This window comes from Notamacropus eugenii, chromosome 2 (genome assembly GCF_028372415.1).
Source record: "Notamacropus eugenii isolate mMacEug1 chromosome 2, mMacEug1.pri_v2, whole genome shotgun sequence".
NCBI lineage: Eukaryota > Metazoa > Chordata > Mammalia > Diprotodontia > Macropodidae > Notamacropus > Notamacropus eugenii.
Window position 1 is genome coordinate 78,305,130 of NC_092873.1, and position 24,008 is coordinate 78,329,137.

At 45.4% G+C, this 24,008-nt stretch overlaps 2 protein-coding genes across 5 annotated transcripts; one reads left to right on the top strand and one right to left on the bottom strand.

The window, feature by feature from the left end:
• The first annotated feature begins 2,973 nt into the window (after positions 1–2,973).
• Positions 2,974–15,008, top strand: TP53 (tumor protein p53). Of its 4 annotated transcripts, none has more exons than XM_072641172.1 (11): positions 2,974–3,065; positions 7,926–8,065; positions 8,418–8,448; positions 8,551–8,754; positions 9,949–10,135; positions 10,229–10,341; positions 10,445–10,554; positions 11,309–11,445; positions 11,548–11,621; positions 13,172–13,278; positions 13,708–15,008. In XM_072641172.1, exons 2-11 carry the CDS (start codon positions 7,998–8,000, stop codon positions 13,790–13,792), a joined length of 1,116 nt encoding a protein of 371 aa, XP_072497273.1. In that variant the 5' UTR covers positions 2,974–3,065; positions 7,926–7,997; the 3' UTR covers positions 13,793–15,008. The 4 variants fall into 4 exon arrangements, with proteins under 4 accessions (XP_072497273.1, XP_072497272.1, XP_072497271.1 ...); XM_072641171.1 differs by having other exon boundaries at positions 3,023–3,110; XM_072641170.1 differs by having other exon boundaries at positions 3,043–3,192.
• A 1,635-nt stretch (positions 15,009–16,643) lies between these two features.
• Positions 16,644–23,800, bottom strand: ATP1B2 (ATPase Na+/K+ transporting subunit beta 2). The gene is made up of 7 exons (XM_072641174.1): positions 23,040–23,800; positions 20,921–21,049; positions 20,492–20,596; positions 20,164–20,369; positions 19,749–19,805; positions 18,717–18,815; positions 16,644–18,542 (listed from the first exon to the last, which is right to left on the bottom strand). Exons 1-7 carry the CDS (start codon positions 23,149–23,151, stop codon positions 18,375–18,377), a joined length of 876 nt encoding a protein of 291 aa, XP_072497275.1. The 5' UTR covers positions 23,152–23,800; the 3' UTR covers positions 16,644–18,374.
• Between the last annotated feature and the right edge of the window lie 208 nt (positions 23,801–24,008).

Genomic DNA, 24,008 nt, shown 5'->3' on the forward strand with positions numbered 1-24,008 from the left:
GTGTGGACACTTCTGTGGAGAAGGGACTAGCTATCCAAGGCAAGTCAACCTAGATGAAGCAGACAGGCACCCTGAGACAATCAGGAGTTGATATGTGCCAGCCAGGTGAGTCAAATCTCAACTCTTGCCTGCCTTCAGACTCCAATGGAAAAAGCTTAGGACCCTGAACCCAAGAGTCATGAGAATAGCAGGGTTCCACAGATTACTTTACAGTCATCATCTGATGGAGCAATTGCATTAAAAAAGTCTATCCTCAGCACCGACCAGTGACCAACTACTACCAATGGAAAGAAGGCCCCAGAGCATCAGAGTTGTAATACCTCTTCCTCTTAGAGCAGAGGTTCCCAAACTTATTTGACCTACCACCCCCTTTTCAAAAAAAAAATTACTCAGTGCTCCCCTGGAAACTTTTACCCTTTGACAGTTTTTTTTTTTAAATTTGTATAATTTCAAAAAACATTAAATATTTTTAATGACCTATCTTAAATTTTAAAACTTACTGTAAATTTGTGGGGTTTTCCTGCATTGAAATTTTGATGATGAAATATTGTGTCATGTAACCATATAGTATTGTAAACAAGTCATTACATGAACTTATTCCTGCCCATGCATGCTGGACTTCCCAACAATGTGAAGCACTCTCACCTGTCAACACTTGCTTGTCAAGACCTGTCAGTGGATTTTGTGTGTTTATTTGGAAAATTATGTAATCACTACGACTTTAACTCTGTTATACAACAGATGAAATATACAAATGGTTTTCCAAAATTTTCTTCTCTCCTTATGCTTTCACCACCTCCTTATTTTTATTCAACACCCCCTAATTGCACCCAAGCCTACTACTGTCTTACTGGATCATTCTAGCAGGAACCTAGCCCAGGCTCTAAAGCTATCGTTCCCAAAGAACAAACCTTAATGATGATAGGGCCTGGCACCTGCTACCCAAGTCTTTTGTTACTCAGTTATGTCCAATTCTTCATGACCCTGTGGACCATAGCATGCCAATGTCCGTCATGGAATTTTCTTGGGAAAGATACTGAGTGGTTTGCCATTTCCTTCTCCAGAAGATTAAAGCAAACAGAGGTTAAGTGACTTGCCTAGAGTCACATAGCTAGTAAGTATGTGAGGCCACAATTGAACTCAGGTCTTCTTGACTCCAGGTCCAGCTCCCTATCCATTGAGCCACCTAATTGCCTTACTTCCTCAGCAAACACAACTACTGAAGATTCAAGAAAAAAGTCTTTGGCTTAGTCAAATGGTTTGTAAACCAGGTTTTCAAGCCTAGAATGTTTGCATAAGACTCTTATTGGTGGAAAAAACACATTTACCCTTAGATGTAGAATATGTATGCTGCCCACTTAGGTCATGAGTATGTCCATATGGTTTGGCTAAACGCACCTCAAGGGAAGCATGAATGCTAACTATCTCTATGACCTTGCCCGCTGCGCTCCAAGAGGCTCCTCTGAGGGAGGAGTACCAGATCAGAATTATATCTGTTCCCCTAAATATTGCTAGTCTAGGGGAAATGTTTTTGGGTTTTTTTAAGGCTCAAGCCACTTTCCTGATCACTGTCCCTTAAAGGGAAAAAAGTTGTTGTAGTTTGTCCATTCTCCAAGAGGACCATGACATCAGGGAAGTGATACCATAACATGCAAGTGAATTAGATTTAAGTGAGGGAAGGCTGTACAGTCAGTTACCAGCCTCACTCCACCAGAGTCATCTGGGTCCAGTTTTCAGATAGAGATCAGGACAACTGAAGATGGCCCTAGATGCAATGAGGCACTTCGGCCTTTTTAAACTAAGGTCTTTAAAAGGTCTCAATTTGACTGAGGCAGCAACTGGCAGCGATTAAGACTAGGTAAGAAATGAGACAGAGAATGGACTCTACCGAGTCCAAAAAAAAAACCAAAACAATCTGGGAGGGGAAGACTGTCCCGGGTTTCTGACCAAAACAGAAACAATTCATATTAACATTCACTGTGAGCCAATTAGAGCCCAAGCAAGGGAAAAGAGCAGCTCAAGCTTATATCCAAAGTCTTGACTTCTTCCTCCTAAATGCCTGTTAAATAAAAATTGATCACAATTTTCTTTTACCTTTCTTTATATCCCTATCGATTAGCTGTGATTGGCACATAGGAGGCGCTTAATGTCCGTTGCTCATCTGAAAAATGAGGGGGTTGAATTCAGCTTTCAATCTATGATCCTGTTACTAGATGACCTCTAAGATTCCATCCACGGTCTCTTAAGGCAACCCATCCCCATATTTAAAAAGTTCAAATTATCAGGTTTCTTTTTTTCCTCACGCTGAATTGAAACCTGTATCTTTAAGTCATTGCTTCTAGTTCTCCCCTTCCAGACAGAAAAACAAGTCTGAGAGGTGGCGTGGTGCCCTGAAACACCTGTTCCAATTCACTTCAACTGGACAAGATGTTTCTAATGGCTACATGCAAGAGTCTGCGGGACAGAAAGAAAAATGGTGAAGTTCCTGCCTTCAGGAAGCTTAGGGAACAACACGTGGACAAAATATATACAGAATAAAAGGGAGACTGGGATGCGAGTGGACACAGGACCCGGGGTCAAATCAGTAATGACCTTGAGCGAGTCACTGAACTTCTCCACGGCCTCAGTTTCCTCTTCTGTAAAATGGGGCTAATAGGGGTTGCTATGAGGATCGAACGAGATACGTGCCAGCACCTGGCACACAGCGAACACAGCCATACAGATGTTAGCTACTGGGATCGTGGCTGTTAATTATTTGTACGGGGTCGTTGGAGGGAGGATACAAAGTAAAATACGTGGGGCTTGGAGTCTAAACTGACCAGTCCTGAGTCTGCCACACAGATCGCTTGAACCGTCCGGACCCACTTCCTCACCTGGAAGACAAAGGAGCTGAACCGGACCCCGAGGCCCTGGGTGCTTCCCAACTCCCTGGAATGAATGGTGAATCATCCGCGTGGGTTCCGCGCCTGCCCTCACTTGCCATGGCGCCTGCCCTGCTTCCTGCCAACAGCGGCGCTGAGGCTGCTGGGATTGGGGTTTTCCAGTCGCGTGTGCGCTAGCTGGCGGTAAGTTTATACACTCAAAGTTGGAAGCCGCGATCGAGACAACAGGTAGGGCATTCCGGGCCTCTCCGGGGCCCTTCTCCAGGGACCGCTGCGCGGCCGTTTAGGGGGCCAGGAAGAGTTTGCCCCTGTAAGTCTAAGAGTCGAGGGCGATTCTGGGAGTGGTTCGAGCAAAGGCCCCGAGCGATGCGGGTTTCGGAGGGTGGGATAAGTGAAAGCGGGGATGGGGGTGGGGATGGGTTTCCCCGGCAGGTGAAGCGCCGAGGAGGGGACTTGGAGACGTGGCTGCGCCTGAGCGGAAGCCTCCGCTTTCTTTCCCCTAGCTCTCCACGCTCCGTGGGGGTCACCCACTAGTCTTTCTGTCCCGGCCAAGCCCCGGCGGCGGGGCGGGGGGAGGGGGGGCGTGCTTTGTGAATGGCAAGCCGGATGATCCGGAGGACTTTAGAGAAGCCAGCTTCTTGGGAGTTAATAGGAACGTTAGAGTGTCGACGGCCAGGGCTTTCTAAAGGGAGAGGGGGAGTGGGAGCGGGAGCGCGCCACGTTTCGGGCCCGAGGCGGTCCACTCTCGGTAAGGGGAGGAAGGCCTTTAAGTTACTTTCCCAGACCCTGCGGCTGAAGGTCCTGCAGCTGTAGGAAACAAAGATCAACTTTCGGGCGACCCTTTGCCCTAGGAGGTGGGAAAGATATTCTTTTCTGTTCGGGGGAACCATTGCCTTCGGGAAACACAGCTTGGGGGGAGGGGGACTGAGGTGAGCGGGATGGACTATGGCGGGGCGGGGGGGGGGGAGGGAGAGTGAATCCAAATAAATCCAACTATGGTGGGTTACGAGCCCCCAGCACACCCACTTCCTGGGAGAAGCGAGGATGTATCCCTGTCGTGCCCAAAACGCTGCCTGTTGTCTTTGGGGCCCAGATTGTATTTCCTCCCTCCCGACTCCCCCCACCTTGCATTTCCTGTTTTGGATTAACCCAGGTTAGCTCAACGCCGTGAAGGGTAGACCAGATTATACTGTAGACAGTTACTCAACTCCCGATAACGACAAATTCATCACTTTTTCAGTCAGGAGATAAGGAATTTTGTCTGTTTTGTTTTGAGGGGAAGGATTCATTTTGAAAAGAACGAAGAAAGCTTTCTTATTTTAAAATGCCTTTCTACCCCGCGTTGAATGGTATATGCCGCTCTCTGAGTAATGTAGCCGAGACTGGACTCGACCTTTGCCAGTGGGGGGGGGGAGGCGATCCCCTTCCCCCCTCCCCTCCCATGGAGCTAGGTGGTACGTTCCGGTCTTCCTGGTCTGGGGATGGGAGAAAGTGGAAAGGGGCGTTCCCAGGAAGCGAGGAACCGAGCTTGGGTTAAGAGTCTTGCCAAAAAAAAAAAAAGCCATGCAGTTAATTTTCTGTTCTTGTACCCCAAAGAGATCAAACAGAGAACAGGGATTCATCTGTACAAAAATATTTTTAGTAACTTTTTTGGGTTGCAAAGAATTGGAAACTAAAGGGGGTGCCCATCAATTTGGGGTATTGCTGAGCACATAATGATGATGGCACATAATGAAATGGAGTTCTGTTCTGAATGTCTTCAGAAATGAAGAGGTTCAGAGAAACCTGAGAAGACTTGAATGAACTGATATGGAGAAGAACCAGGAGAATAGAATTTTTTGTTCCCTCCAGTAAAAATAGGGGAGGTAGAAGGGAAAAAAAATAATAAATACTTATGAGTTTTTTTTATTACAGTAAAAAAAAATTTTTTTTGAGCCATACCATTCTGCCTTTCTGCCCTTCTGCCAAGCAGATGGATCTACACCACAGAAACTTTACTGTCCTCCTAAATTATCCGTACTCATCCTAACTCTTGGGATTTCCATTGCTGGGAATTGCTTCTCTTTACTACACTTGGAATAAGCTCCCCAAAAGTGATTTACAGGTTTCTTTTTGAAGTTACTCCTTGTGCAGTAGGGAGATTTTTGTGGCCCAAATCACAGTGTTTGATACAGAGTAAGCATTTAACAAATGATTTATCGTTCGTTCATTTCTTTACTGTATATTAGTTTATGTGGATCTTTCTTTGTTTTTCTGAATTACATGTGTTATTATGCCATAAGAACCGATTGTTCAGTTCACCTATTCATCTGGTACAGTGATAGCCATTAGCCAGTTTGTTCAAACCTTTCCCAATTGATGGATACTTACTTTGTTTCTGGTTGTTTTGTTACTGCAAAAAAATAATAAAATGTTACTGTGTACATGTTTTAATGCATACGAGACCTTTCTGTCTTTGCTCTTCTTGTGAGTATGTGCCCCATAGCAAAATCACTAGGCCAGATTTAATCACTTCACAAATAATTTCAAATTGTTTTCCAGATCAGGTGGACCAATTCATAACTTCATCAACAGTGTACTAAGGTGCCTTGTTTTCTTCTGATGACTTTTTGACCAACTATCCAAGCATTTCCCCTTTCCCCTTCCACAGTATGTGTACAGAGTAATTTTCATTTTCCCCTTGGGAAAATCTCCTTTGTTATAATGGCTCCTGCATTTCCTTGGTCCTTCCCTTCTCTTCTCCCAACTTCTAGGATATAAATTAGAAGGCAAGGTTCCTGAAAATTTTGTACACTCAATTTGATTAGAAACCTCTGCTGGAACTGGGCTAAGCCACTCAGATATTTAATAGTAAAGAGACCCTTGAGAACCTTGGTTCTCAAGCCTTGGAGGTCTCTGAGACATTTTCCGAGGGCCCACAAACTGTTTTCATTTAAAAACTACTTTGAAAATAATAATAAGATGTTTTTACTTCTAATGGGGTGAACGTTGATAGCTATAACCCACTTGAACTATCTCTTTGGGAACAGTCCTCAGCAGTGTTAAGAGTGGAATGGGGTCCTGAGATCAACAGTGTGAAAACTGCTGCCTTAGAACAAATCTCTGGTGGTGGAATGGTCTTCATTCTCTTTGTAACAACTTACATTTCTTTAGCTCTTTACAGTTACACAGCACTGAACTTGCAGCATTTGTCTAGGATCTCCACTAAGTCCTACATGGAATATATTATAACTAGAATTCTTTGCATTTTACACCTAGGGGAACAGTGATAGGACTTTCTCTGAGGTCTCATGGTGAATAACCAGTGGAGCTGGTACTGGTCCCCAGAGATCCTGACTCCAAGTTTAAAGATGTATGGTAATAGGAGTATTTAATAATAGAAAACATACAGTAACAGCAATATTGTGTGATGATCAACTGTGAATGACTTAGCTCTTCTCAGGAATACAAGACATTTCAAAGGATTTGTGATGAAAAATGCTATCCACGTCCAGAGAAAAAAACTGATGAAGTTTGAATACAGATTGAAGTGTACTATTTTTCACTTTTGTACGTGTGTGTTGGTTTGTTGGGGGGGTTTTTTTGGTCTGTGTTTTCTTTCACAATATGAAATGTGGATATATGTTTTGTGTGATTGCGCATGTATAATCTGTCAAATTGCTTGCCATCTCAGGGAGGGTATAGAAGAGGGAAGGAGGGAGAAAGATCAGAAGTAAACCAGCTCTTCTTTAGCACTGCTAATTAGTTAAGAATTGGGGGCATGAGTAAGGATGTTCAAAAGATACATGATAAACCTGAATGTTTTGGGGCTGTCATGTTTAATTCCCTCATAACTCACAACGTTAACGTGCTTATTATCCTTAGTGGAGTTATTGTATGTTACTGTTGCTATCTGTGTGGACTGTCCCATTAGTGAGTACACTATAGAGACTCCCTGAGGACAGGGATGGAATCTCACTCACTTTGTGTCTATTTTGTACATAATAGAGACATAGTGTGTACTTAGTGAAAACACAATCACAGAGAGGAGGTTGCTTTAATGAGGATGTTAAGTAATCCGTAGTCATAGTGAACTAGCCCTTAATAAATGCCTGCTGTGTGCTGGACACTGTGCTAAGCATTGGGGATGCAGAGAAAAACAAAAAAGCAGCCCCTGCTTTCAAAGAGCTTGTAGTTTAGGGCAACATGTAAACACTAGTGTATGGACAAGATATATACTGGATGAATGAGGAGGACATTAAGATTAAGGAGGACTGGCAGAGACTTCTTGCAGAAGGTGGAACATTAGCTGAGATTTGAGGGGGGCGTGAGAGGCAGAAGTAAAGAAAGAGCATTCTAGGCATGGGGGATACCATGGAGTGTCTGAGAGGCCATCATCACCAAACTTCAAGTACCCGGAGGGGAGGAATAAGGTTTGAGAAGACTGGAAAAGTAGGAAGGAGTAAAGTTATGAAGGGCTTTAAAGACTGAACAGGATTTTATATTTGATCCCTCGAAGTAATAGGGAGCCACTAGGGAGTTTATTGAATGGGGTGTAGTATGTGGTCAAGCCTGCATTTTAGGTAGATCAGTTTGACAGCTAAGTAGAGAGTGGATTGAAGTGGAGAGAGATGAGACTGGGAAAGCAACGGTCAGACTGTTTCAGTAGTAGAGTCATGAGATGATGAGGGTCGTACCAAGGTATCAGGAGAAAAGGGAACAGCATACAGTAGAGATGTTACCAGAGTAGAAACAATGGGATTTGACAACTGACTGGATATGGGGTATAAAAGAGTTGGGGGGTGACACCTCAGTGACTGGGAGGATGGTAGTACTCTCCAGTGATAATAGGGGAGTTAAGAAAAGATGTAGGAAGACTCAGGCAGAGATAAGAAGTTTATACCAGGGTCCAGGATTCCCTAACCAGATGATTATGTCTACCCAGACATAAAAGAAAGAGCAGTAGCATATACTTGAAAAGGTCAACCTACTGCCTTTTTCAACTTCAGGTAACTACAGGGTACAAAAGGGCAGAGTAGAACCTAATAGTATCTTTTCCCTTAGGTTTCTACAGGACCCCCCTCCCCTTTCCCTCACCATCCTGCCAAGCACAAAACTGCTTTCCTGAGGCCTGCCATGGAGGAATCATTGTCAGATCTGGAGCCCCCACTGAGCCAGGAAACCTTCTCAGACTTATGGAACTTGTGAGTGAAGGGTGGGGTATGAAATTCCCAACATTACCTACCTATCAAACCATGAGTCTTTTTAACAAATATCACTTAAGTTCTCTGTCTTCCTCATCATAGGTGGATGAGTTGAGTGTTTAAAGAACCTTAGAGTCTCAGCTCTTTCCTTTTTGTAGATGTGTGAACTGAAACTCAGAGAGGTGCAGGACTTGCCCAAACAGCAGCACCAGGTTTATCCACTATTCCCCTTATTTTTAGGCTGTGTGTCCAGTCCTCTCATCTCCATCACTCCGCCCCCCATACACACACACACCCAGCAAAAATGACAAATAGTGAGAATAATTTCAGATATTTCTTTCTTGCCTTTCAGACAGTGGAACAATTTGCCAGATGATTTATCGGTATGTATTTGGGGGAAGGCGGGAAGAACAAAGGTGAGGAGGAAACCTATGTTTCTCTGATTCACTTTCTGATCTCCCTGCCCTCTCTCCATTCTCTTCTAGAACATAGATGATAAATACTTTGCCCCACCAGACAGTGGGACCTGGCTGGGAAATGAGGAAGAAAGTCTTAGTGTTCAGGTGCCTGTACCCCCAGTTAGCCTGCCCACATCATCTACTGTTCCATCTCGAAAGGACTATCCTGGGGATTATGGCTTTCGGCTTGGTTTTCTACAATCTGGAACAGCCAAGTCTGTCACCTGCACAGTGAGTAGGGAATTGGGGGTGGGGTTGGGAAGGGGAGAGAGAGAGAGAGAGAGAGAGAGAGAGAGAGAGCAAGCACTAAATGAGTTCTGATGGGATTGAACACTGCCCTTTAATCATCTCTCATTTTATTACTTCCCTGACTTTTATAGAGAACTAGACCCCCTTGGTAGGTGTGAGGGAGAGGAAATAGTGGAGGATGACCCCAAAGCCCTTTGACTTTTGGTGATGATTTTTGAGCATTGCTTTGAACATAGGCTGTGTTAGACCTTGGTGATCTCCCCTTATGGCTTTGATCTGTGCCTCTCTCTCTCAGTAGCACCAAACCTTTCACTAGAATAGATAGCTCTCTCCATCTCCCTTCTCCTCTTGTGACCTGTTGGCTACCTGGTGGGCAGAAGTAGTGCTTTAGTAAGCACTGTTATAACTGCCACGGGGCAGGGCTCACGTCTCCTAAATGTTTGTTGATGACTCTGATAACCTTGCCTTTCCTCCTAACATTGTGCTCCTCCCACTTAGATTTTGTTCCTACCTCCGCATCATCATATCTGACCCCTTCTCTCAGCTGATTGACAGAGCTACCCACTGTAGCTCAAGCCTTCATCGCCTCGGGTCTGGACTATTGTAATAATCTCCTTTCTTACTGTTTTGGTGGCTGCAGTCTCAGTCCTTCCTCTAATAGATCCTTCATATTTCCTGTTGCTGCCTGAGTAATCTTCCTAATTCCCAGATGCACTGATCACCTCATTCCTTTAAGTTTTTAGTGGGTCCCTACTTATTCACAGAAGGGTAAAAATATTAGTCTGGCATTCAAGGCCCACCATGATACGTAGGTTTAGCATGCCTTTTGAGGCTTGTTTCCTTACATTTCTGAACATGTTGGTACTCTCACTGGCCAAGGTCTTTGCCCCATACACACTGACTTTGCCTTAAAACTTTTATGTATTCTTTTTCCCCTACCAAAATACCCTTTCTTTTCTGTCTTTACCTTTAAAATCCCTTATAATGCAAATTAGATGCCACCTTTTCCCTAGAGCCAACCTCTGCCCTACCCCACGTCATCTTAGATAGTAAACTCCATGAGGGCAGGTACTATCTTACTTGTTTTGTATCTTTTGCACATAAGGATCACTCAACAAATATTTAATTGAACTGGCCCAAGACCTTTATTCTGCTTTACTCTGGCTTTCCCCACAGTACTCCCCTGAGCTGAACAAGCTATTTTGCCAGCTGGCCAAGACCTGCCCTGTCCAGCTCTGGGTCACCTCACCACCACCTGCTGGTGCCCGAGTTCGCGCTATGGCTATTTATAAGAAGTCAGAACACATGACTGAGGTGGTTAAGCGCTGTCCCCACCATGAACGATGCACTGAGCATATAGATGGTGAGACTAGACATACCCTAACAGGGGGGTGGAGGGGCAGGGAGCTGCCCTCAGCTTTAACCCTCCTAACACTTTTTCCCACCTGTCCTGTAGCGCTGGCACCCCCACAGCATCTGATCCGGGTGGAAGGAAATCTACGGGCTGAATACCTCAATGATGCCACCACCATGCGACAGAGTGTGTCCATTCCATATGAATCCCCAGAGGTATGATTCAGGGCACCTGGGTCTCTAGGAGTGAGGGGCGCTCAGGACTGGTGACCTGTTGGGGAGGAGTCGCTGAGCAGATGCTGGGTCTTCTCACTTCCAGGTCGGCTGCGATTGTACTACCATTCATTACAATTATATGTGCAACAGTTCCTGCATGGGGGGCATGAACCGGCGCCCAATCCTCACCATCATAACCCTGGAAGACTCCAGGTAACAGCTGTCCCTGTGTTGGGGTTCGTTCTCTCTCATTCTCTCTCTCTCTCTCCCTCATTTTCTCTCTCTCTCTCTAACTACCCACTCTGTTCTCCCTGTGACTCTTCATGTCCCTCAAAGCTAATCCTTCCTCACCCAACTCAGCTGCCATTCTTCTGTCATCTCTTAGCTAGGAATAATTCATTCCACAAATTTCTCATAGCACTTTGCTGAGAGCCCAGATTCTGCCTTGTGTTAAAGTTGTATCTAATCTGTTTCTACCACCCCCACCCCCAATTAAGTTGGAAGTTTCTTGAGGGCAAGAATCGTCTTGTTTTTCATCTTTGTATCCTCATTGCCTACCATGTACCTTGTATGTAAATGCTTAATTAATGTTTATTGAGCTGAATTAGGGAAAAAATAGCCTTTACTAACTCCTTTTTGAGCACGTAGCAATATCCATCTCAGCAACATTAAAGGTTATTAGTATAGTTTTAAACCTTACTAACTTGGGGGCTGCCCTATATTTGAAATTTGTCATAAGCTATTTTATGACTTGCACCAAATAAAAAACGATTAATGGTTTTTTTTAAGTTCCTAACTTTCTAGGCTTCTTACCCACCTATACCAAGACATTCACCTGCTCAGAATTGTTCTTCACTCTTCTCACTTCCCAGCTCCACTTTGATCTATGACACTATATACATATACATATACATATACACACATAGATAAATATGGTTTTTTTTCCTATACCTCATCCCTTCCTCAGTGGTCAGCTCCTTGGCCGTCGAAGTTTTGAAGTGCGTGTATGTGCCTGTCCTGGAAGAGATCGGCGGACTGAGGAGGAAAATTTCCGCAAGAAGGGAGGTCACAACCCACAGCCACCCTCTGAGAGCAACAAGCGTGGTATGAGTGGGGAAGAGGTTGGGTTGGACAAACTGGGGCCTGGGGAGACAGTCTGATAAATTGGTAGCCACTTGTTGACTCCCCTTCATCCATGCCTTCCAGCGTTGCCCACCACTCCTAGCAGTACCCCCAAGGGTAAGAAGAAGCTAATGGATGGAGAATATTTCACCCTCCAGGTATGATAAATTATGAGACATTTCTCCTGCCTTCACCTCAGACTTATAAGTTCTTCTTTAACCCTCCTACTGGCAAGTCTGTGGCCCTTTCCAGGTCAGAATACTAGGGGATCTAGGGTAGGACAGGGGCTGATCTAGGTAAAACCACCCCAACCCACCCCATCGCTATTGTCCAGGAGTTAAAGAAATCAAGAGGGGATCTGAGTAGCTCTGTTTCTTAGCTGGTCTCAGTCTTTCAGGGTTTGCCCTCTTCCTCTTTCATGGTTTTGACGCCTATCAACAGAAATTCATGTGGTATGATGAAAAGTGTTGAATTTGGATTAAGGAAACTTATCAGAGAATCCAACCCAGCTTGGCTTAGTTGTCTAGTCGTGGGCACACCATTTGATTCCCCTGACCTACAGTTTCTTCATATGTAAACAGGAACGATAGTTGTCCTACATGAGTGCTCAGGGACAAAAGCGTTGTAAACCTTAGCAACTATATCACTGTAAGTTTTGGTTGTTTATAAAGCCAGCACTGAGTCAGGTTGGCTTTCCTTTCCTACCTGTATTTTGCCTGCAGTTAGGATATATGGCCACCAGGTGGTGCTTGTGCCTCCATCCTACCTCACAGACATGAGATCAAGATCCTACCAATGCTTTTCCCTTTTTCATAAAAGTAGAGCTCATGTAAAGTGGAGATTATTTCTTTCCCCATAAAGCAGAGTCCTAAACTGCACATAAACGGTTGTTACTGTCTTTTCAGATGTCAATGAGACATCAGAATTCAGGGTCAATGAGAATCTAGAAAGGAAATGTAGACGTTTAGCTGGCACTGAGTGAGCACATTATAGATGTGAGTGATCAGAGGCCAGAGTTAAGCATTAGCTTTTGGGGAGGAAGGGGGTTACATTGCAAAACATGCCAAACCAAACCTCTCACTAATTGTACACCAGCTTCAGCTCTAAATAGACTGGATTAGAATATCCTTTGGACCAAAACCTTCAGAGGTGGCTTCTCCAGCTTGGTTTAAGCTCACACACCTAGAGGCCCTCTTCCTCAGCCAGGATCTTTGATAGGCCCTACCCCTAGGTGCTTAATAAGTGTTTGTTGAATTAATTTCCTTAACTGGAGAACTCTGCTCCCAGCTCTTTTGACAGGAGCTGCTCAAAAATATATGTAGATATAGATATAGATATTTTATGGAGATATTTTTCCATGAAACTTCTTTTTTTTTCTAGTCAAAGGAAGTAACTTTCTACTCAAATGAGAACCATTGCCCTTTTTAACAGGAATTTTTATTCCTTTTTTCTTTCCCAGTCATGGTTAAGTGACTGGCCCAGGGTTACACACTAGTAATTGCCCAGGGCCAGATTTGAACTCAGGCATTCTTAGCCATTTATTCTTTTACTAAGTGAAATTTCAATATAGGAACAAAGTTTACATATTAAGTACTCCCCTTTAATTTAATAGTTACAAAATCTACCTTTTACCAGAGAATTGGTAATAGGTTTTCAAACAGAGTTTAAAGTACTTTAATTTTCTTCACTTCTCCCCACAAACACCTAGATTCGAGGTCGCCACCGCTATGAATTGCTCCGGGAGATAAATGAAGCCTTGGAACTGAAAGATGCTCACAGTGGGAAAGAACCTGAGGGAAGCTGTCACCACCACAGGTGGGTGGCCCAGGCCAGCTCCTGCTCCCTTCTGAGTTATGTCCCTACCAACCTGTATCAGCCTACTCATACAAGAAGGTCTGACCTTTGGCTGAGAGACCTCTGAGGGAAAACATGTCACAGGTTTACCACCTGGCCACAATTTGTGGGGAGGTGTGATTGGCAGTGGGAGTCAGGGTGCAGCTGGCAAAGATGAAAATAGCCTTGATAAATCCCATCCCATGATGTCCCCAGTTTCTCCAGCACTTAGGCTCACCCTGGTTTATATACTCCTTAGAGGTGGCCTCTTCCATGTGAGCATCCGGTGCAGGTCTAGTTGAGGTCAAGAGACTATGTAGCATGCAGGCGAGGCCTAATAAGTACTTATTAAGTGAGCTTCTGTGACTGTTTTCTCAGCTTTATCTCCTCTAAACTATGTGTTTCCTGCAGCCAACTGAAGTCCAAGAAAGGAGATTCTACCCCCTGTCAAGGCAAAAGACTTTTGGTGAAAAGTGAAGTTGCTGACTCTGACTGAACATAGCCACCCTCACCCCAGAGACCTTCTATTTTTTATTTCCCATATGCAACCTTTCCTCCAAAGTCTCTCCTTAAAGAGATTTCCAGTCTTCAACCCTTCCCCTTCTTCCAGCTTGAATGTCTAAATCTCAAACAATATTAAGGTGTTCTTTGCTAAAGATAAGGGGGAGTGGGGCCTATCTGTCCTAGGCCACGCACTCTCACTTTGTTGTTCAGTCGTCCACCTCTTCATGACCCCGTGGACCATAGCACTCCAGTACTTTCCACGGGGTTTTGTTGGCAAAGATACTGGAGTGCTTTGCCATTTCCTTCTCCAGTGGATTAAGGCAAACAGAAGTTAAGTGACTTGATCACACGGCTACTGAGGCCAATTTGAACTCAGGTCTTCCTGATTCCAGGCACCACTTTATATCTACTGAGCCACCTAGCTGCCTTCCCTCACATTAGTGTCTCTCTAAAAGAGAGGGTAGTGCTGTCTGAGGAGAGTGTTCTAAATAAAAATATTAGGAGCATTGGAATCATAGGCTTAGAACAGAGGGAAGGGACCTCAGAGGCCCCTCAGTGAGGAAACTGAGGCCCAGAGAACAACTTAATTTCTCAGTGAGAAATGGGATTTAAACCCAGAACTACAAAGTGATGCTTCCATTCTGCCATACTGCCTTTCTAGACTAGAGATTTTGCTTAGAGCCATGATAGTTTCTTGAAACTTACAAGTGTTTCTGCCATTTTGGAAAATGTATTCACTTAGGTATGTGTTCCTGGTAAGGTGGGGGAGGGTAACAGAAGGATGTCAGGAAAGTGGGTAGTCACAAATAGTTGTTAATGGGTTGACATCTGTGATAAAATGAGCTGTCCCACCCCCAGGATTTAGTCTCTGAAATGCCCGTTGGAATGTGCTTCTACCCAAATGTTTTGTGCCCTCCAGACTAAGCTAGACTCTGAAGTTTTATTTTCACTCGCCTCTATTTAGCATTTCCTTTCATGATGAATATAGGCAACAAACATTTTGAGAAGGGGAGCCATGTTTCATCAAACTGCCAAAGGGGTTTGACATAAGATTGGTTGAGAACCACAGCTCTAGCCCCAGATTCTCAGGAACACGAGGCAAACTTTCTTAACCCCCAGAGATTCCTCCTTTCTCCTTTTCTCCCCTTTTTTTGTACCTTTTTGCTATTTTTATGGAATTTATTTTCAAATAAAGAGTTAATACTGGCTGTCCATTTGATGATGCTAAAATGCTAGGGGCCTCTGGGGGGAGCAGAGGGAAGGAACACCAGAAAAGGGGGGGGGCCTTGAAGGGGAGGCTCCTAGTTCCAGGAGTGAAACAAAGCATGGGGACTGGGTCAGTCTGCAGGCTGCATGACAATGAGGGGGGCTGTCTTATTCACACCCTTCCCCCCCCCAGTCCTATTCATAACTCAAGGTCCTCTCCACTGTCCCCTTCCCCAGGAGGGAAAGACTAGTGGGGGAGGGACTCAGGGCTTCTGCCCTTTCTACTTCCCCAGGGATGGAACTACTGTCCCTTCATCTGCCTTTCCTCAAGGATTATGGGATTTAAGGGTCCAATTTAGCAAATCTAGGCTGCTAGGGTGGCCATCTGCTCCCTAGGAGAGTGGGGGATGGGAACAATAGGGCTGCAAGATTCCTGGGTCCTGGAGCAGAGTGAGGACTGTTGAGAGGCAGAAGCTGGGGGGCTTCTGTACCCAGAGAGTGTAGGGGCAGCTGAGGTGAGAGCTGGGAGCTAGTATGGGGGTAGGGAAGGAATCTGGCATCTCTTCAGGCTGGGCTGAGTGCCAGGCGATTAGATGAATTGAAGCTTTAAACTCTGCCAGGAAAACCTTTGAAAAGACTTTTTTTGGGGATGAGAGGGCAGGATTGGTTTAGGGGGAGGCTTAGTGTTTCCCCATTCTGTTCCCAACTTTGACAGTTGGGGAGAGTTAGGGCAGCGAAGAAGACTCTCCTTTCAAATTATCCAGCTTACGCAGTGCTAGATTCCTCTCTGCATCTTAAAAAGAGGGGGACCTTAGTGGTCAGGATCAATGTCCAGTCTAGAGCTTAGGCCTCAGAATCCATAACCAAAGGACACCCACCATGGACAAAAAATCCTGCTGCTAGACTGGGACCTCAGGCTTCTTACAGGGGAAACCTTAGGAATCTGCTCACCCCCTCAAATCTGAGACTTGGCCAAGAAAATTAAAGCCAAATGCCTAAACCGAAAAAAGAGCCCTCTGCCACCACCTTGTTGAATCTGGAAGATGTCACTTTTGCATCTTTTGAATCTTTAAGACAAGATTTCCCTTATACCCCCTCACCTTTCCCAGGGTTCATTCAGTCTTTGCTTCTGATTACTTCCATGTCTGCCAATCACTCCCACATGGGAGTCTAACTAAAAGCATCAGTAGAACCAGATTCCAAACCCAAGCCCCTTGACTCCAAAAGTGGCACTCTGATTGTGACTCACTTAAGCTCCATCATCTATCTACCCCATGCTCTCCAGTTCTTTCCTGAGTGTGCTGTCTCCCCGGATAAAACATTAAGTTTCAGGGGTCCGGGAACATGATTAGATTGTCTACCCTTCTTTTTGAATGGGTTTAATGAAATGTATACTTTCAAGTTCCAGTATAAATGGTAGGCAATAGATTATTCCATTAATTCTACTCAACTGAGGGACTCTGCAAAGGGCAAGTTAGAGAGGCTAAGGAATAGGAAATGTGCCACAAGGCAGGAAGTCAGGAACCAGTGGCCTAGATAATCTGGCCCTGAATAAATAATTGGCCTTACTTCATCTACTCCCCATACTCCCCAATTCTCCCTTAAAACCACAAAAAAAAAAAAATACAAGACACAAGTTGGGTGTGATATATATATATATGTATATGTATATATGTATATAATCTCTCATTGTATTGTACTTTTATCTTTTACAGTAGATCTGACACAGGCATTAAATAAGAGACCTCTGGGGGTCTGAGGTAAGGGAATAGAAGTGGGTGAGATAGAATAAGAGCTGACATTTATATATCTAGTTATGTTTTGAAACATGTTTTACATATATTATCTCATTTTAACCTCACAACCCTGTGAGTTAGGTACTACAGGTATTATCCCCATTTTACAGATGAGGAAACTGAGGCTCAAAAAATTAAGAAATTTGCTCATGGTCACACAGGTAGTAAGTATCAAAGGCAGGATTTGAACCCAGGCCTTGCCTGATTTCAAGAGAAAAGGGACAGATCCAAGGAAGAGGAGAGTGCAGCATTAATAGGGATTTGGGGTAGAAAAGAGGAAGGGAAGTATTAAAACATTTCTGTGATTAAAAAAAATACTTCTGAACAGGGGCCTCTTTAAAACATGTATGGGAATTACAGGGCTAAAAAGGCAGAGGGGGTTTAGAGAAAAGGGAGCCATTTTCAAGGAGGGACTTAAAACTTTCAGGTTAATGTTATCAGGTTGATGTTAATTGGAAAGGGAGCTCTAGTAATTAGCCAATGAAAATACTAAGAAAATACAGATTTAGAGGGGCACAGGGAAACAAGGTGGAATATTTCCATGGCCAGGTGAGGTTTCGAAGGTGGCCACTGGGGAAAAACCAAGTCAAGATGGCCACTCACAGCACTGGAAAATGGAGCTGGAGTGGAGGTGGGGGAATGTTCTAGGGAAATGTTATAAGGAAATTATGCAAAGATAAAATTGACCAATATATGTCCCAATGTCTTCTGAAACAGCAGACATCAGGTTAAGGAAAGTATCAGAAAGGAATGAGATAAGAACAGAGTCTGAATTTTCGGTCAACAAAATGGCATCTCTGTTCTTAAATACCCCCCTTTAGAGCCCAAGGAAGGGGAGCCTATTTTTCAGCTCAGACCTTATGGAGAAGGGGATAGGGACCTAGAAATGGCAATTTAAAGGCTGAATTCAGTAAGATGTAGAATATGGAAAACGGATCTTCAACTCAAAAATGGCCACCTAAAGAGATTTTGGTGAGAACATGTGGGGGAAGGGCAAGATCATTAAGTTCGAGAGAAAGGAGAGCCCAAGACAGACAGATTCCCAAATATCTTATCCCCAAATCACTAAGATAGATGGTGAAAGGGAAGGGGAGATGGGTTTGTAATCAGAAGAGTGACTCTCACTGACAGGACACTCTTACCACCACTACCGGGGAAACCATAAAAACAGAAGAGGGAGCATTTGTTGAGTCCACAGAAATAAGAAAAAGGAGGAAAGTAAGGGTCATTGTAGCATTTCACCAGTAGTCATACAAGTACCTGGATGGCATTGGAAACAAGCTTGTCAGTAGAGGGGTGAAAGATGGCCTCCCTGCTCTAAACCTCTCGCATACCCAACAGTGGCAGAAGGTATTCCAGGGAATCAAAATGGCTACCACCCAAGAGGGATGGGAGTTGAGAAAGCGTGTGGATGGAATTAGAGCTCTGTTGTAAAAAATACCTTTGGGGCAAGGAAGGGGTTGGGGAGGGGCTGGGAAAGGACTTCAGGCAGGGAAGGAGGCATCCAGAAAGCACATTCCATAAAGCCCTGGGGGACAGGGAGAGGGAGGGGGAGCGGTGCAGTGAGTAGACTCAGGTCTTTTTTATTATTCGGAGTTTGAAGGCTACTCGGCCAGCAAACTTGTCACGCTCATCATTAGTGGCAATGTTGACTGCATTAATTCGGCACTCAACATTTACTTCCACGTTGGGGGTCACATTCATGAACTTCACAGCCACCAGAGGCTGTGTATAATTCACCTGTGGAGGTGTATAGAGAAGTAGGTGAAGGAACCACAACATCTAACTTCAACCCTTGCTTTTGGGGTTCTCCCCAATCCCAAGACAGATTAGTTCCCTTCAGGAAAACTAAGCAACCACCCTTGCCCTTGAAGGGGGGACCCCAGACCCTACTCCAACCCCCACTGGACTTACATGGAACTTCTTGCCATAGTAGGGAAAATACATCAGGTCAATGTTGCCATTGGCAGGAAACATGGCAAAGTCACCAAGATTTTTGGCATCCTCATTCCGCTGAAGAATAAATCACAGGAGATGGTATCATTAGAGATGAAAGATTCAAGCAACCCACAGGGGACTCAGTGTCTTTTCCACCAGCAAAATAAATCTCTGCCTCAGGAAATTTTCAAAAGAAAAAAAATTAAAGCTATCAGTAGTCACATGAAAAAATGCTCTTAAGTCACTATTGATTAGAAAAATGCAAATTCCATCAGCTGAGGTAAGCTCTGTCTCAGAACTTTTTGTTGGAATGTGCTCTTCTTTCTCTTTATGTCTATGCACTGTATCTTATCCTGTCTCCCCTATCAGAAGCATTAAGTTAGGGAACCTAGATTCTCTTTCAACAGATTGGGAGATCATGTATCAAGAAAGATTGAAGTGGCTTCCATTGCAGTGGGCATGGGTTTGTAACTTTCTACCCTCCCCACCCACAACTCCTTGAGGTCTTACCCCTTCCTCAGAGAAGCCATTCTGGAGCAGAGCCAAAAAAGAATATAGATGTGAGAGGGTAACAAGCAAATGTAAGGGGGTGTTGGGGAGCAGCCCTTAAGTAAATGGGTATGGATAGAGAATAGGCATCCATTATCTACTTGGTTGCTAAAGGAAACTGAGAAAGCTGGTGGGGGTAGAAAAAGCAATGGAGAATGAAGCGGAAGAAGAAAAATGACTGATATTAATAAACTTAGGCTTTAGAAGGGGGGTTTCTCTACTCAATAGTAAGCTTCTAAGGTTCCAGGAGCTATCCTAAAGACTAAGCAAGTGTGGAAGGACCTTAGGGTCCAGGCCAACCTGAGAAGGATCTAAGACTCTCCTTCAGTCTAGCCACTAGCTTCTCTTACCCCCTTGTCCCTGTAGTTTCGGGGCTTCTGAGAGAAAGAAAAAGAGAGAAAAATGAATGAGAGGAACCATAATAAAGGCAGGGACAACTTGGAAGTTACTCAATCTCACCTTCCCTGCACAGGTAACATTCATGCTCTGATTGGCTCCTGCATAGAAGTTGATGACCTGGAAAGAGCAGGGAGAGGTAATGTCAGCTATCCCCTAGCTTATCTTCCACATCCACCTACATATACACACACATACATATACATAAACACACACACACACACACACACACACACACACACACACACACACACACACACACACACACACACACACACACACACACCCTTCCCTAAAGCCCCTATTTTCCTTTGGGGAACCAAGAAACCAAAAAAACCAATTTCCATTAGTTCCTGGGCAAAGGAGTTGGCAGAGGAGCTAACTGTTCTAGAGAATGCTGAGAGTTGTGGTTCAATCCCATCCCACCACCACCCAAGTCCCGAATCTTTCTTCTAGGGAACCCAACTGCCTGTAGTACCCGGTTCATCTTGATGAAGACGCAGGGCTGGCCAGTACTGTAGCCATAGTGGGTAGGGTCACTAAGCCCTGAACAGTCACCCAGCTGTGTCCTGTTGAACTGACAAGCCCGCTTGGGGTAGTTGAGAACCCCATTGTCAGGTTGTTCATAATAGTGCCCCGGGCGGCAGACATCATTCTTCTGGGCCTGGATTGAGTCATTGTAGGCTGTAGGAGTAAAGAAAGCTGTGGACCAGATGTCTGTCTTCCCAGCATTCTGTCCATCCCAATTCATGAAGATAACTTTGTCCCTTCCCTCAGGAACTTGAGTATCCAAACCCCCTACTCACGCTCCAAGAATTTATCAAGTATTTGCACATGCTGGTTCCAGCTCTGGGTGTCACTAAGGTTGACCAAAACCTCAAGGTTCTCTGTCTTGGGACGAATCATCAGGCCTAAAGGAGGAATGAGGGGTGCAGGGAACATGAGAAACAGGCAAAAGAATCAAGAGGAAATCCAAGCTAAGCTTAGCTAAGGGAAATCCAAGTTCCAGTGAGGGCTGAGGGAGGTCAGTCCATGGGACTGTGACTACTCTAGCACTATATAACCTTCCGTAGTACACACAATTTCCCATCGAGTGGGCCAGACTTCAGAAGGAACTGTTAATGAGTACGATCATGCTCCATCCCTTTACATGGAAGTTGCCTGCAAGGAGTTCCTGGGAAGGGTGGTCAAGTGGGTAGGTCAGCGATGGGGTGAGAAAGGAAAAATTTGCTTACCGGGTGTTGCAAGCTGGTCCTGGTATGTGGGAATGTGGTCTGAGACAGTCTGCAGCATGACCCACATGGTAAGGGTGAACAAAGCAGTTAAAAACCCATAGAAGACGAGGTAGAAGAGAAGGATGAAGGCTGTAAAGGAGAAGCAAGGGTTAAAAGACTGATGTTGGAAGAGACCTCAAAGGTCACCCAAGACATAAGCATCTGGCCCCAGCCCCTGACTCCCTGCTGTACTCAGCTCTGCTCTTCCTCCTTCCCTGCTGGCTTACAGATCATCAACAAAATCACCCCCACACACAACCCACCAGCTTCCAAACATGAAGCTCAAGCTCATTTATTACATATAAGGTTATGGTGGACAACCAGAGAGCCCTATGAACACACATCAAACCAGCACAATACAAAAGAACCCATAAGACCGATGGACCCAGCTCCTGGCACATCGTAAAGCCTGAAAAAATACTTGTTGCTGGAAATTTCACTTTGCTGCTACCACAACCCTTTGGAAAAGACACGGCCATCTTGCTAGAGCACAAACCTCAGAACTAAAACCCCAGAAAGCCTTCCCTTAAAAAAGGCACAACAGATCCATGTATAATTCTGAGAATGGCACGAACAGGTTTGTGTAAGAACACATCCCAGACCTACAAACCCATCCTGCAACTTTTCTAGAACTACCACTCCAGGCCACAACTGTAAAAAAATGCTCAGAGTCAACAGCCTCACACAATTTCCTCAATACATGTACACATACCACAAAAATATACTCTACACCAGTTACACTCCTCCTGCTCCTCCTCAGTCCTCAGTCACACCTTGGAATGAACAATTTCACATGTACCCAAAGGAATAAGGTAACTAGTGCTTAGGCACTCAGTGATTGATGGTGCCACAGTATTACTGGTTATTTTTGTTAAACTAGTTCCAAACTACAAAACAGCCTCACAGAATGTGAGCCTCTCCTAAACCTCCCGAAACTACAATCAATTCTATTGATAACTACACAAATGTAACAACTCTTACCCTTCCAAACCTACTTAAATTCCACAGTCTTATTCTGAGTCAAACAATCTCATAATCACCCAACTTTGAGGAGGCACCATGACCTTCTCTACTCATTTCTTTGATCAATAGATTTGAGGAGGTCTAGATCCCAAACTGCTCTCACAAAATGATTTCAAGTCATACAGCAGGAAAGCCTAAGGCCAAGGAAAGTGATACAACTTGATACTGCTACAGTTCCTCAAACTCACACCAGCTGAGTGATGTTTATATCCCACCACTCAATGACTGTACCTCCCACCACAACCTCACACACACTTCAACACAAGCAGCCAAATCCCACAATCCAAACGTGATGACCACTGCCACTTCAAAAGGCTCAAATGTCAGACTTCTGAATCACAGGCAATTCAACTCCAGCCCTAACCCCCTACTTTCCAGCACCTCCTGTCCACATTAGATGTCTAAAATAATCTGGGCTAGAACAACAAATTGTAGAGGTAGATCATCTGCACCACCAAACCCTGACAACGAACTCTCTGGACCCCAGGGGAACCAGCATGTGATCCAGGACCTGCCCACTCATGAATACTTAGGAATTATGGAGTGGGGCTCAATCCAAAAATAGATATGGTTTGGTGGTGGGTTCCTTCATATATGATGGGTAAAAATAAGTGAGATTGAGGGGAGACGGGGTTAGAAAGGAAAGAGAAAAACATTTCAGAAGAAATCCAGTGAGAGAAAAAAAGAGAACAAGTGAACGCTGAGGACCCCAGCTTGTGGGGGCTCCATGGGGGGTGGGAAGGCAGCCGTGACCTACTTTCTCCACCTCCGCAGCAGCGGGGAAGATTAGACCCAATGAATACAGCTCCCAAAGCCCAGAGCCCCAAAGGGGAAAGAACTGGATGTCAGGGTCCCGAGCGGGCAGCACATTGGCGAGCATAATCAGGGACCTCTCTGCAACCCCCAACCCAATCTCCTTCCCACTGGGCCAGGAAGGGAGATGATTTTTCTTGTCTCTTCCAGACTCTGCTGTCCTCAGGGACCCAGGCATCCGGTTCACCCCTCCCTCGTTTGTTTTGCCTTCAGAGACCCAGACCCCCTGTCCCCCATCTCGTACCCCAGCTGCTCCCGGTACGGCCCATGAACTCGTGAGTCCGCGGGTTCCACACGAACTCTTTCCATTCCTCCAACACCTGTCCACCGGTCTTCTTCTCCTTTTCATTGACCATCTCTGGGGCTGGGGGCTAGGCAGGCCTGGAGAAGGGGGACTAGAGGCAGGGAGGCGGGGCGCTAGCAGGAGCTCTGGATTGGGGGGGACCTACGGGAAAGCTGATGCGCAATGGGCTAGGAAGACCCCCAGGGAGCCGAGCCTGTCCGTCTGGCCCGAGGCTTTGCCTTGGATTCTTGGGTGCGATGTCCTATGAAGGGAGCGGGAGCACCAGAGGCTACAGCGGAGATGGAGAAGAAAAGCGCTAGCCACAGAACTAAAGGCAACAAAAAAGGGGGTGCAGTCAACGCGGAGTGGAGCAAAAGCCCAAAGGGGGGACTGCAGCGATGACTCCCCCAAAAAAGAAGCCCAGAGAAGCAACAGTGGGTATGAAACAAGCGATCCGACGAGGATGTAAGGAGAGCTGGAGTGCGAAGAAGAGGCGTGAAGGAGGGGGTCCCCGAAATCTTGAGTTAGAGCTGCTGAAGGCAAAGGCAACAGGGGCGACGACGCACAGAGCCCCGGGTGGAAGGAAGAAGCAGGCAAAGGTGGCGGCAGCTGAATGCGGCGGCTGGAGGGGGACTGGGAAGGAGGGCGCAGCTGTGCGAGAAGCAGCCAAGGACTTGGGGCGGGGGGCGCAGGGTGAAGGCTCAGCTTCTCAGCAGTGCGGGAACGGGGGCTGCGGTTGCTGCTCTATATACTAGACAGCTTGTGGGGGGGGCAGAGGGGGAGGTCCGCCCCTTTCCCACCCCCAGAGGCTCCACCTCCTAGGCTATGGTCAGGCTAGCTTCATGCATATGCAAATACGGGGAAGCCACGCCCCTTCAGGCTTGTGGGGGGGTGGGTAAGGCTGTTCTGTTCAGAATATTAGGATTGTTA